This window comes from Nylanderia fulva, unplaced genomic scaffold (assembly GCF_048542155.1).
Source record: "Nylanderia fulva isolate GAGA-0341 unplaced genomic scaffold, ASM4854215v1 Scaffold4, whole genome shotgun sequence".
Taxonomy (NCBI): Eukaryota; Metazoa; Arthropoda; class Insecta; order Hymenoptera; family Formicidae; genus Nylanderia; species Nylanderia fulva.
Window position 1 is genome coordinate 6123585 of NW_028190476.1, and position 15982 is coordinate 6139566.

Below are 15982 nucleotides of genomic sequence, written 5' to 3' on the forward strand. Positions count from 1 at the left end.
TCGGTTTCTTGATAAAGGAATAATCAACAATCTTATGTAATACATCTACATCATGGGTAATGAAGATGCGTTGAATGCCAATCACGAACGTATAGTGCTGCATATGAAATTATCAAAGCCTTGATAGTTTTATCTTGCTTGAAATTAACATTGCTTTAAAAATACTTCCGTACAACAATTATATATATATAGTATATTACACGCTATTAATACTCTTTCTAATACAAATAGCAATATCAAATATATAATTAAATACATGTTTATCATAAATGTATATATAAATGAATTATATAAATTCAAAACAGTCTGATACATACATTAGACATGAAAACCTCAATGTCGACAAGATTTTTGTAAATGAAGATATCGATATTAGTCTTGAAAGGTATCAAGGTTGATTTATTAAATAGATGAAGATTTGCATTTTCAAATGAAAAATTATTGCGCTATAAACTATGACAAGTGACAAGACTCACCTCGTTGAAGTTAAAGGTTTTCTTCACTTTATAGCTAACGGTTCCATTGTCGTTGAATTGAATGTCCACCTTCTCCCAGCGTTGCAGATAAACGTACGGACCCAATTCTTGCAGCACCGGTTTCTCGCCGTTGTTCAAAAATTCGTCGGCATTCGTCACATTGTAGATATAGACTTGCAAGCGTGGTACCACCGGCGGTGCCTTCCAAAACTTGAACGTACGACCGCCCTCTTGTATCGCAAGCTCTTTATCGAGGACGAAATTGATGATATTCGGAAACAGTACCGCTAACACGGCAGCCAAAATTATCAGCAAAGCTCCGATCGCGACAGCCGCCCCTGAAAACAGACATAAAGATTGATCAATAATTATATTATAATAACGAATGAGTGAAATGTTTCGAATTCTTAGTTGTGCACAGAATTGTCAGAGAGAATTTTCTCTCAAAATTCATTCGGAAAATTATAACAATCGTGGGATAATATATGGTATTGAAAGAATTTGATAAGAGTTTTTCTGATTAATATTTTTACCACAATAAAAAATATTAATATCTACCACAATAAAGTATAAAATATGTTTAATTAATTTTATTATTTTAAAAATTTATTAATTTAAAAATTTGCTATGTACCTAAAATATTTTTTATTTTGTGATACATATTAATGAAAGAAAACTTAGAAAATTCTTTCAGTATTATACTGTCCCATGATTATCAGTAAATTCGAAGAAAAAATTCTCTCTATGTAATAATTATAATAACAAATGAGTGAAATGTTTCGAATTCTTAGTTGTGCACAGAATTGTCAGAGGGAATTTTCTCTCAAAATTCATTCGGAAAATTATAACAATCGTGGGATAATATATGATATTGAAAGAATTTGATAAGAGTTTTTCTGATTAATATTTTTACCACAATAAAAAATATTAATATCTACCACAATAAAGTATAAAATATGTTTAATTAATTTTATTATTTTAAAAATTTATTAATTTAAAAATTTGCTATGTACCTAAAATATTTTTTATTTTGTGATACATATTAATGAGAGAAAATGTTTTCTTATAAAATTCTTCCAGTATTATACTGTCCCATAATTTTCAGTAAATTCGAAGAAAAAATTCTCTCTATGTGCAAATTAAAATGCATAAATTAAAGTAAGCATAAATAACTTTGATTGTACAAGATAAGATATTTTCGAGATTTTTGAGCAAATAAATAATTTCTGTCGTGAGAAATAAAGATTAAAAAAAAAAACTAAAAGACACACGAGAATAAAGAAACGCGAAGAATTTATTTTGCAAGAGGAAACGATAAAACTCCTATCTAGATTTTTTGCTCAATATTTTTAAAGTTGTTTCTTCTTTAAATTTCCTATTTTGATGTAGTGACCCTGAAATAATTAATCAATGATTAATCAACGATTATCTTTCGTGAGTATCGAAAATAATTACATCACGATCTTTGGTCGAGGTCGTCGACCTACGATTGATTCGATTAGTTAGAAGCCGAATGCAAAAAGGAACAAGGTCAACCGGTTTCGAAAACCCTTAGGCGACGTCTCCTTGAAACGGTCGCCTTGCTTTTGATCCCCCACATACCGTGGCTGTAATAATCTTGAATAAATTTTATCCCCGTCGTTATAAGCCTCTCCTAAGAGCGAAACAATCGCCAAATATAAACCAGTTCTACAACACTTTGCGCGCCTTTCTCGTAAATATTTATCTGCTTTAGCGGTTCGTTCCTCGATGCGTACATACATTCTGTATTATTATTTACGCCATGTATTACGTTTACATGCTGCACTTAATTTATCCTGTACTAAAAAAAAATTTATTGAGTACGAATAAATATTTATTTCAATACTGCCAAACGAATGATTTATTTGCAACTAATAATATTGATTTGATATGAAAAATATTGATTTGATATAAGAAAATCTTTTTCAAAACAAATAAAATATTTATTTATTTCAAATAAATCATTTATTTAGAAGTATTTAAATAAATATTTATTAATTTAGTCATTTTTTCAGTGTACGTGTAAAAAAATGTATCTATAGATACTATGCTGAAAAAAATATATTACACTGAAAAAAAATTTATTAAATTCGAATAAGTATGTTTATTTCAATACTGTCAAGTGAATTATTTATTTGAAACTAATAATATTGATTTGATATAAAAAATATTGATTTGATATAAGAAAATCTTTTCCAAAACAAATAAAATGTTTATTTCAAATAAATGATTTATTTGGGAGTATTCAAATAAATATCTATTAATTTAGTTATTTTTTCATGCTCAGTTATTTGCGATAAATAAGCTCCAGCTGTGCTAATTCGAAAACAGGATCGCTAAATCGAGAATCGGAGATTCAAAATATATAAAAAAGATCGTAAAATGTCATTAATTTAGATAATCATTTTGCATTAAGTTATGTGTTTATACCGGTAACATCGTAAAAGGCAGTGAATTAACATTGAAAAAAGTATTTATCGAGATGTACAAAGTATGATATATAGGAAATATATCTCTGTTTTTGTACGTATATCTTTCTGAATCAATATTTTATATAACGTTAGCATTTTTCATTTGATTATATCTCTTTCCTTATATGATACTTTACAATCGTGTACATTTTTATCGTGCTCGGTTTTTTCAGTATTATTGCAAATCTTTTACATAAATCAAGTATAAAATTATTTCTTTAATTATACCGGTATTACTACTATATTATATAACAATACTGTGAAATCAACAAGTATGTTTTCTTCAATGTATATTCTAAAAACAAAAATATAATATTTTTCCTTACAATTAGTCATTAAATGAAAATTAATAAATAGCTATGCACAATAATTATCTTACTTTTTTATGACAGATATAAAATATTACACTTTTTTACACGACTTATATCATTCTGTATAGTACAACATTCTCTCTCTCTCTCTCTCTCTCTCTCTCTCTCTCTCTCTCTCTCTCTCTCTCTCTCTAATAAAATATTAATTCAGTATGATTAGGTCGACACTAAATGCGAGAGATTTCCAGAGGCGCATATTAAAGGTGAAATGTGCAATATGCGATCCTAACAATCTTGTATTTGATTATACATTACGTTTCGACTTTCGCGAGTCGACAATCGATCGCGAGTCGCGAGATCTCTCACCAAAATACGAAAATCCTAGAGCTAATCCTAGAACAATACAGTATTGAAAAAATTTTATAAGACTTTCTCTGATCAATATTTACCACAATAAAAAATTATTTCAAGATCACTACGTCAAAAGAGAAAATTAAAAGAAGAAACAGCTTAAAAAGCATTGAGTAAAGAATCTAAACAGGAGTTTCTTTTGCAAAAATTAAATTCTTACTGTTTCTTTATTCTCGCGTGTCTTTTAGCTTTTTTAAATCTTCATCTCACGACAGAAATTATTTATTTTCTCAAAAATCTTGAAAAACATCTTACCTTGTAGAATTTAATCTATTTATGCTATTTTTAATTTATATGCACATTTTAATTTGCACATAGAAAGAATAATTTTTTCTTAGAATTTACTGAAAATTATGGCAATCCTGGGGCAATATGGTATTGGAAGAATTTAATAAGAGAACGTTTTCTCTGATTAATATTTATCACAAAATTTTACTTAGTAAATTAGTAAATTTTGAAAATAGTAAAATTAATCGAATATAGTTTGCATCTTATATCTTTACATTCTTGTTTATAATCTTTGTAATCCTTGTTTGTATCTTTACATCCTTGTTTTGTAATTAAAACATTTTTGTTAGAGAGTACAGTTAAATATATTAAATAAAATTCACTTTTTTTAAATTTAGAAGAGAGATAAGAGAGGGAAGGATTGATAAATATTTAAAATAATTCCCGATTCGAAGATATAGATACTCCTAATCTTGAAGAATAAATAAATTATTTTATAAATTCTTTAGTGTTTTATCTGTAAATAATAAATAATTCATATATGTAATTTGCACATAAAAAATAGGTTCTTTCGTACAAAAAGAAGTTCACGGAGATAAAAGATTAAAAAGATTCGTACACGTGTTCTCAATCTTTTTTGAAAAAATAGCGTTGTTTTTTACAGACATCTTATTGCGGTAGAAATTAATAATTTTTAATAAGAGAGGAAAAGTAATAGTAAATTTGAGAGCAAAACGAGGTAATTGATTCGCACATCGTATAATTTATTTAATATGAGAAATTCTCGCGAAGGTTTCGATCCGATATTTCGGAGCTTCTTCAGCGCGACGTTATACCAATCAATAAATATATAACGCTTGCAACATAATAATATAAACACCCTAATTAATTACAATAATAAAGTGAAAAGTGTGAATAAAAATAATATTAATTAGAATAATAAAGTGAAAAGTGTGAATAAAAATAATATTAATTAGAATAATAAAGTGAAAAGTGTGAATAAAAATAATATTAATTACAATAATAAAGTAAAGTGTGAATAAAAATAAAAATAATATTAATTACAATAATAAAGTGAAAAGTGTGAATAAAAATAAAAATAATATTAATTACAATAATAAAATAAAGTGTGAATAAAAATAAAAATAAAAAATAAAAATAATATTAATTACAATAATAAAGTGAAAAGTGTGAATAAAAATAAAAATAAAAAATAAAAATAACATTAATTACAATAATAAAGTGAAAAGTGTGAATAAAAATAAAAATAAAAAATAAAAATAATATTAATTACAATAATAAAGAGTGAAAAGTGTGAATAAAAATAAAAATAATATTAATTACAATAATAAAATGAAAAGTGTGAATAAAAATAAGAATAAAAATTAAGAAATAACTGAATAATTTTTACTTTCTTTCTAATATGCAAAGACGTCGCGGAATCGGTCCCGTTGATGATGCACCTTTCATCGGAGATCATTGTCTTGGAGAGATTACGAAATCACCGCCCCCGCGACACGCAAGGAAGAAAGCTGGTGCTGATGCATCGATGCATCGTCGTTGTGTGCACGAGCTCGCTTTCTAACAGTGTGGCTTCGAAGTCGCCTGAGTCCGCGCCTCCCGGAAGAAACACTATCGCGCTTCCTTCCCCTAACTCTTCTCTGTTGTCCCGCAGACTTTTCTTTTCCGGCTTTCCACGCGAGCGCGCGTATTTATTTCACGCGCCCGCGAGGCATCGGAGTGCCTCTTTTTTTTTTATTTGCTTGCACGTACATATGTGCATACGCGGTTGCGCGCATTTTTTATTGTGTAAAAAATCCAGCGCGGAACCGTATTAAAGCATACATTACGTATCAGTACCGCTACGTAAAGCAGACTGCCTTAACAGATCATCGGAATGTATAATTAATCGCGATTCCTGGAACTTAATTTCATATACTAGTTTCGACTGCCTTCGAATTATTTATTTCGCAATTTCTTTATTTTTTTCCTGCGCGCTGATGTATATTAATGTCCATATTTATCGAATATATGCGAATTTCAGCGTGTTTAATTCTTTCGTTTCGAGATTAGATTATTTGGCTCTTCCTGGGGCCTTTAGTTTATTTCTTATTTAAGGACCGATATACACATCTTGGAAAGATACATGAATTTTTTCTCCGCATCTTTTTGAATCGGTCGGATGATTAAACCGCTAAAAATAACATTAAAAGCAGAATTGATGACATCTATTCTGGGAATCAGAAAAGAATTACACTAAAGAAGATTCGCTTCTTATTTTTTTCCCCGAAAGCATATGATTCTGTTACAGTGCCCACGGCTGTTTGCTCGCTGTCGCGTAAACTCGAGCGAAGAAATTTCTCTTATTTAGAAGCGTTACGACCGCGACCACGTTTTCGAGAGTACTTGACCTCCATTTCCCGCGAAGCGCCGCCTAACTTTGTGAATGATGTACAGCTATATATATGTGCATAATTCCGTACAATGCGCCGATAAAACAATGTGTGTCGGTCGCAGCATGCGCGATCAACTGAGACGTGCACTGAAGCCAAACTTGTCAGTCTTCACTTTACGATTAGATATGCAATTCCGCAAATATTCTAAATACATAATCGGTGCTTTTACGCATATCATGCGTCCGAGACACGCGCAAAATTATATTTACATATGTAACAAATTGTCTATTCAATATACACAGAGAGAAGTTTTTCTTAGAACTTACCCTACAAAACGTGGCAATTGCAAGAATTATATTTTTACCATAATAAAAAATATTATTACCGATTACAATAAGATGTAAAATATGTTATGTACATATTAATATTTTTTATTGTACTAAATATTAATAATCAGAGAAACTTTTATTAAATTCTTCGAATACGAATATTGTCCCACGATTAGCATAATTTTTAAATTTTGAGAAACATTCTTTCCATGTAGAAAATTTATAATAAAATATAAAAAGTGATCTCGATATTCTCTAAAAGAGAGATTATATTGTATCACGTTCGTCCATTACTTCAGAAGAGCTCTCGATTATTGTTGAATATTATTGAAGAAACTTGAAAATGATGGTAGTCGTGAGATAATATGATATTTACCGCAATAAAAAATATTAATAATACGATATAAAATATATGTTCGATTAATTTTATTAAATTATGTATATTAATTTTTTTATTGTGGTAAATATTGATTAAAGAAGCTCTTATAAAATTCTTCCAATACCATATTTTCCCACGATTACCATGATTTTCAGGATAAATTCTAAAAAATAATTCTCTTCGTGTAGAAAGATTGATTTTGACTCGTCAAATATAGAATAATAGCGTTATTTGATTAAATTTTGAATACATAATGTAAGAATTATATTATTGTGTATATCTGAAATTAGATTATCTATTTTTGCAATTATATAAGAAATTACACAAGATAAAAAATATTAATATCTACCACAATAAGATATAAAATATGTTCGATTAATTTTACTATGTACATATTAATTTTTTTTATTGTGGTAAATTTTAATCAGAAAAACTCTTATTCTTACGATTACCATAATTTTCAGGGTAAATTCTAAGAGAAAATTCTCTCCGCGTAGAAAACTTCTAATAAAATATAAAAAGTGATTTCAACACTCTCTAAAAGAAAGATTATATCGTATCACGTCCGTCAAATTGAATTGTGAATATAATATTATTTCAAAAGAGCTCTCGATTATTGTCGAATATTATTGAAGAAACTCGAAAATCATGGTAATCATGGGATAATATGGTATTGGAAGAGTTATATTTTCTCATAATAAAAAATATTAATATCTATCACAATAGGATATAAAATATATTCGATTAATTTTATTATACTATATACATATTAATTTTTTTATTATGGTAAATATATTAATAAAATTTTTCCAATATCATATTTCCCGCACGATTATCATGATTTTCAGCACTGAAAAAAAATGATTAAATTAATAAATATTTATTTAAATACTCCCAAATAAATCATTTATTTGAAAAAAATATTTTATTTGTTTTGAAAAAGATTTTCTTATATCAAATAAATATTTTTCATATCAAATCAATATTATTAGCTTCAAATAAATAATTCATTAGGCAGTATTGAAATAAATATACTTATTCGAATTTTCAATAAATTTTTTTTTTAGTGAGGGTAAATTCTAAGAGAAAATTCTCTCCGTGTCGAAAACTTATAATATAAAATATGAAGAGTGATCTGAATACTCTCTATAAAAGAGAGATTATATCGTATACCGCGTTCGTGAAATCGACTTCTGAATAATATAATGTTACTTCAGGAGACCTCTCGATTATTATTGAAGAAACTCGATTACCAAAGTGCGTTTACGCAAGTGCGCTAAATTCAGAATCGGCATTCCTGACCCGACAACTCTTGTGTTACGCGCGAAAACCAGTGTATGGATAAAAATCGATTCTCGCGGAATATATCTTGCGACACCACTTTGTGTGTCACGTGCGAACGATCGCAGCGGCAAAAAGTCTCATTACATTTGCAGTCACGTAGACTAAAAGATACTGGCCAAGACTGCATGGCCTTCGATGCGAACGGTCCTACATTGCGACAGATCGGGAGGTAGTTGTCCCTTGGAAGACCAATTTTCGAGATGTAGTCTCGAGAGAAAGCGAAATTAATTCGTACGCGATATTTTTTTTCCTTCGTCTCACAAGGTCGTACACAGTTGAACAATTTCTGTTAAATACAGATATCACATGTCCCAAACGACCCACAGAATTTTTTGTGTTAATTTAACATAATATGGATCTGTTAAATGGAGACACAAAGATTGTGTTAATATTTTAACACAAAATTAATGCGAAACTTCAAATAATTTAAAATAATTTTTTTTTAGATTTTATCACCGCCACTTAGATTATAAAATAGAAAATCAACATTTTTTTCTGTAAATTTTAACAGATAAGTCTTGTCACTAATAACATAGAACATATTTATTGTGTAAAATTAAAAATAGATACACATTATGTTATTTTTATATTTTTTAGTTCTTTTAATAATTTAACATTTAAGTTCAAACATATTAACAGAACAGTAATATGTTAAATTAACACATGAATATGTTAAATATTTAACACAAAAATTTTATGAGGACCGTTTTTAACAAGAAAACACAAATTTTTCTACTGTGTATAATATACAATTTTTATATAGCGCGAATTAAGAAATTTTTCAACATTGAAAAAAAATTTAGTTAATTCTTATAAGTATTTAGTTCAATACGTTCCAATCAATCATTTATTTGAAACTAATAATATTTATTTAATATGAAAAATATTTATTTGTTTCAAATAAATGATTCATTGAATATTATTGAAGAAATTCGAAAATGATGGTAATCGTGGGACAATATGATATTGAAAAAAATATATTGACCTCAATAAAAAATATAAATAATATGATATAAAATATGCTCGATTAATTTTATTAAATTATGTACCTACATATTAATTTTTTTATTGTGGTAAATATTAATTAGAGAAACTCATAAAATTCTTCCAATACCATATTTTCCCACGATTACCATTATTTTTAAGTTTAAATTCCAAAAAATAATTCCGTCGTGTATAGAAAGAATTATTTTGACTTGTCAAATATAAAATAATAGCGTTATTTGATTAAATTTTGAATACATAATGTAAGAATTATATTATTGTGTATATCTGAAATTAGATTATCTATTTTTGCAATTATATAAGAAATTACACAAGATAAAAAATATTAATATCTACCACAATAAGATATAAAATATGTTCGATTAATTTTACTATGTACATATTAATTTTTTTTGTTGTGGTAAATTTTAATCAGAAAAACTCTTATTCTTAGGATTACCATGATTTTCAGGATAAATTCTAAGAGAAAATTCTCTCCGCGTAGAAAACTTGTAATAAAATATAAAAAGTGATCTCAACACTCTCTAAAAGAAAGATTATATCGTATCGCGTCCGTCAAATTAAATTGTGAATATAATATTATTTCAAAAGAGCTCTCGATTATTGTCGAATATTATTGAAGAAAGAAATTTAACAAATTTTTGTAAAGGCGCGAACGAACGAAGGATTAACCCATCGAGAGGGAATTGCACGATCCTCTTCGAGACATTGCGGATATTGCAACGCGCATAATTATCGATTGACTCGCAAACAGAGAGGAGACAGATTACAGACTGTTCTTGACTAAAGCTTGACTTAAGCGCGTTAATCTCCTTCATTTATTCCGAAAGAGATTTCTCGAAAGAGTAGCCTCGATATTTTTGCAAATATTGCGATATATACATACATTAGAGGGGCAATCGTCCTTATTCGAAGACCATGACAGCACCGAAATGACGGTGGCCTCCTAAAGAACGCGCAAAGTTGATGGTCGACAATCGTACGTATATGTATAGATTGCATGCGCAATAAGCGACCTCGTCCCTATGTAATAGCTTCGTTCTTATAGGAGAAAGGATGTCTTCGCATGACGGATTCGAGTCGCACGAGACCAAGCGAATGCCTCGCAACGTCGACATCGAATTGCAATATTTATATGCATACATTCGGATACTTATGACATTTTTTACACAGTAAACAAATTTGTCTTTTCTTCTTAAAAACGGTCCCCGTGAACATTTTTCTGTTAAATATTTTGCACGTTCATGTGTTAATTTAACATATTACTGTCCTGTTAATGGAACCACTTAAATGTTAAATTATTAAAACAACTGAAAAAATGTAAAAATAACACAAAATTCTTAGAATATTATGTTGTCTTAGATTACCATGATTTTTAGGATAAATTCTAAGAGAAAATTTTCTCTGTGTACCAAGATAAATTAGTCACATAATTTGAATAAACTTACAAGATGCAAAGCACTATCTCTTTGATCGCATAATTTTTTAAATCTCTCTCGAGCCATATAATTTTTCAGATAAGAAAACCATGTTCACGAAATGTATATTTAAAAAATGATCGATGAAAAAAATTCAAAATCACGTCGCTACTGTTTTCAAGATTATTATTAATGTTTAACTACCGTTAAAAGGATAAAATAAAGATAACATCAAAAGAGTTTCTCTCTTTCTTAGTTTAAAAATGAGTATCCTTTCGAAAAGATTGAAAAGTCACATTTCCGAAAGCATGACTTTGTTTAGATCTTCATTCAATTATATATATTTTAATTATATCAAATTACATAGACACGTGTGATTTTTTTCAAAAGAAAATGATTAATAAATCCGAAAATTATAAATTAAAATCAATGATTATTAAATTGACGAAATTACAAATCGATCGAATCATCCAAACGTGATATTTAGATGCGCTGTGCGAAGAAGCATGATTGGGTGAACGTGAGAACGAAACGAACTCTTGAAGCAAAGATCACGCCGAGTGACCTAACGATCCGAGGATCGGCGGAATTTTAGGAGCGGAAAGTCGATTCCGTTTCTCCGCGGCTCATCGAAGCTCGCGTTCGATGTGACAAAAAATTCCTTCGCGTAACCGCGAATTAATTATGCGAGGCACAATGTACTTCGGCTGACGTCACGCGATTGACCTTACGGACACTATACACGGATGATAATGCGATAATATAGCTCACGGTTTCTTTTTTTCACCAGCCGTCATGGTCAAGCGATTTTTTATAGCGGATTAATTAAGACGACTTTATGAGGGACATCGATGGCGTCAATGAAAAGTTTTTTTAATTACTTAAACGTTTTGCAATCCTTAAAAGGAGGTATATTTGTTTTCGTGAAAAAGGAGTTGTATACACTGAACAAAAATTTATTTAATAAGTATTTATTTCAATACTGTCAAATAAATAATTTATTTGAAACTAATAATATTGATTTGATGTGAAAAATATTGATTTGATATAAGAAAATCCTTTTCAACACAAATAAATATTTATTTGTTTCAAATAAATGATTCATTTGGCAGTATTAAACTAAATATGTATTAATTTAGTAATTTTTTTCAGCATACACTGAAAAAAAATTGTTAATTCGACTAAACCTTTCAACTAAATATTTTGTTGATTAATTAAACATATAAAAAATTTTAATTAAATATAACATAATAAATCTAACAAAACGTATATTTTCATTAAATACTAATATATGTTCAATGAACAAAATAATAAAATTTAGTTGAAAGACACATTTTTCTCAATGTGTAATTCCGTAAAAATAAATTCTCGATTAAATTGATAAAAATTCCATGCGATGCTCATAAAAGCTATACAATTCTATACTATCTCGTATGACAATTTTTCAAGATATGTAGTAATATTTTTCATCGGTATGCGTGCTCTCTCTCCTTCTTTGTAGACACGCATTCTATTAACGTATGTAAGCAATAAAAAAAGGTATAAAGTACCGAGAAAATACTTTCATTACTTTTACTGTAACATAATTTATGTAAGTAGGAGAAAGATTTCGAAAAAAAACATGGCAAAGCTGGTTATTTGTAATCACTGGTCGAATATAGTATAACGATTGCTCAACATATAATTTCATAATGTGAACAAGGATTAATAATTTACTCTAATTACAGAATATATATTTTTCTTTTCTTCTCGCATCGCCTTCAAACTTTCATATCGTTAGTATCTGCATATATCAACTGCATTAGCATGAAGCAAAATTAGGTCGTAATGCATTCATCGACGTAACAGCTTAAACCAATAATTATTTACCACATTCTCTGGGCATTGTTATATATTATCGTGTAATCGCAAAAATCTTTCCATATATACACAGTAGAAAAATTTGTATTTTCTTCTTCAAAACGGTCCCCGTGAAAATTTTTGTGTTCAATATTTAACACATTCATGTATTAATTTAACATATTACTATCTTGTTAATTGAATTTAAATGTTAAATTATTAGAACAACAGAAAAAGTAAAAATAACACAATGTGCATCTATTTTTAATTTTACAGAATAAATATGTTCTGCTTTATTAGTGACAAGATTTTTCTGTTAAAATTTACAGAAAAATGTTGATTTTCTATTTTATAATATAACTGGGGATGATAAAATCTAAATTAATTTTAACATTAAAAGTATGTTAATTTTCCACAAAATTTCTTTCAAATTATTTGAAGTTTTGCATTTATTTTGTGTAAAAAATTTTTGTGGGCCGTTTGGGACGTGTGATATCTGTGAAATTGAACAGAAATTTTTCAACTGTATATATATATACGAAACACGTGAATAGGTCGAGGAGATCTCGAAGAAGCGATTATTCCGACCGAATTCTTTCGACAGAAAAATGTTGCATCGCAATAAACGCGCTTTCGATAATTCGCGGCAGGTCGCTTTCTAAATTTCCACGCGGCAAAATCAATCTGCGATTCAGAGCGTACTCTCGTCGGTCCAGGTCTACACCTGGTCTACATTAACGCTAAATACGATATTTATATATTAATGCACACGCCATGAGGTCCGCACACTATGTGTTTACGTGCGTGCGCGAATAGAACGATACACCAGCTGTGAAAATTTTTAATAAAGCGAGGTGCTAATGATGCTGGCTGGTTATGTAGAGAGTGTTTCAGAACTGCCGGAAAAGTTTTCGATGATAAATTCCTGGTATCATTTGGAGACGATTTTTCCTCGGCGAAAATGTCAATTAAAATTCTACTAAAGTAAACTCTACCTAAAATTAATCAAAAAATGTAGTTTTAGTATTTTCTTTCCACAAGGCTAAGGAATTTAATCAGATAACGCTATTATTCTATATTTGTCAAGTAAAAATAATTCTATTTACACACTATTTATCCTGAAAATCATAGTGGGACGATATTGGAAGAATTTTACAAGAATTTCTCTGATTAATATTTATCGCAATAAAAGATATTAATATCTATCATAATAATATATAAAACATATTCAATTAATTTTACATGCATACATTGCAAGTTTGCGAGAAATCCTTTATTTTGAAAAATTATCGTCCCGACATTTTCGCTGCGGAAAAATCGTCGAAGCAGGAATATCTGCGATATTAAATACATTTTTTTAAATTCTGAAACATCCTGTATATGGTAAATTCGAGGAGCGAAGAAAGTTTCTTGCGACCGGAATCTTCGCGTGTCGAGTCCCTGCTGCGTATAATCGCGATCGAAACGCGGCGGCGATTCGCGCTCTTCTATTCGTGGGAAGAAAGTTATATGCGCTCTCCTTATCGATCCCCGTAATCCTTACGCGCGCGTGAGATCTGCTGCCGGGATTTTTCTATTTTCTTGTCCCCTGCACACACGCGCGTAGATTGTCCACGTAACGACGCCGGGAAAGGAAAGTTACGCTAGCCGCAAAAAGTCGATATAGCATAATCGACTCTTCCCTCAGAGACCCCTTGACCGACACCGCCACGCGGTAATCGCGATTAACGTGTTTGTAAGTGTTTAATATATGTATACGCAGGATGATGCAGAGAGAATTCTCTTTCAGATTTAGAAAATCATGCTATCGTGGGACAATTGGAAGAATTTTATGAGAGTTTCTCGGATTAATATTTACCATTGAAAAATTTCTGTTATATTTCACAGATATCTCATATGTCCCAAATCGTCCACAGTATTTTTTTTTGTGTTAATTTATTAAGTGTTTAATATATACGCAGGATGATGCAGAGAATTCTCTTTCAGATTTAGAAAAGCATGCTATCGTGGGACAATTGGAAGAATTTTATGAGAGTTTCTCGGATTAATATTTACCATTGAAAAATTTCTGTTATATTTCACAGATATCGCATATGTCCCAAATCGTCCACAGTATTTTTTTTTTGTGTTAATTTATTAAGTGTTTAATATATACGCAGGATGATGCAGAGAATTCTCTTTCAGATTTATCCTGAAAATCATGCTATCATAGTGGGACAATTGAAAGAATTTTATAAGTTTTTCTGATTAATTTTTATCATGATAAAAAATATTACGTATAGTAAATTTTATTATATAGTATATAATAAAATTAATCGAACGTATTTTATATCTTATTGTAGATATTAATATTTTTTATCTTGTTAATTTCTAAATTCTTATAATTGCAAAAATAGACACAATCTAATTTTATATATATAATAGTAATTCTTACATTATGCATTCAAAATTTAATCAAATAATGCTATTATTATATATTTCACAAATAAAAATAATTCTATCTACACACAAAGAGAATTATTTCTTAGAATTTACCCTAAAAATCATAGTGGGACGATATGATATTGGAAGAATTTTATAAGAGTTTCTCTGATTAATATTTATCGCAATAAAAAATATTAATATCTATCGAATGAGATATAAAACATGTTCGATTAATTTCACTATGTATATAATATTATAAGAGTTTCTCTGATTAATATTTACTGTAATAAAAAATATTAATATCTACCACAAAATAAAATATAAAATATGTTCGATTAATTTTACTATGTATATAGTTTAATTTTTTTCAGTGTACACACATACATATATAAATAAATCTACATACAAGGAAAAATTAGAAGATTAAAAGAATTGTATAAGAGTGTTTCTCTGATTAATATTTAATAAAAAATAAAATAATAAAAAATATTAATGTCGACGATAATAAAATATAAAATATGTTCGATTAATTTTACTGTACATATCGAACATATTTTATATTTTATTGTAGTAGATATTAATATTTTTTATTGTGATAAATATTAATTAGAGAAACTCATAAAATTCTTTCAATTTTCCAGTTTTTCCTTGCGTGTAGATTTTTCCTTCACATAATTGTTGACTAAATCTTTCAATTAAATATTATTTTGTTAATTGAACATGTAGAAATATTTAAATTAAGTACATATTAAATTTAATAAAAAGTATATTTGACTTAAATATTTATATGTTCAATTAACAAAATAGTAATTTAGTGGAAAGGTTTAGTCAAATTAATAATATTCTTCTCGGTGTAAAAGCGTTTCTATCAAAAGTAATTAAAGTAGTATATTATTGTAAGTATTAAGTTATTTCATTTAATTATTTTTA

At 28.5% G+C, this 15982-nt stretch overlaps 1 protein-coding gene across 1 annotated transcript in view; it reads right to left on the bottom strand.

Moving 5' to 3' along the window:
- emp (epithelial membrane protein) overlaps positions 1–15982 on the bottom strand; it is a 43635-nt gene that overhangs the window by 8103 nt on the left and 19550 nt on the right. Inside the window, exon 2 of the mRNA XM_029311499.2 lies at positions 477–814. Within this exon, the coding sequence (XP_029167332.2) occupies positions 477–814 (338 nt within the window). The remainder of the gene's footprint in view (positions 1–476; positions 815–15982) is intronic.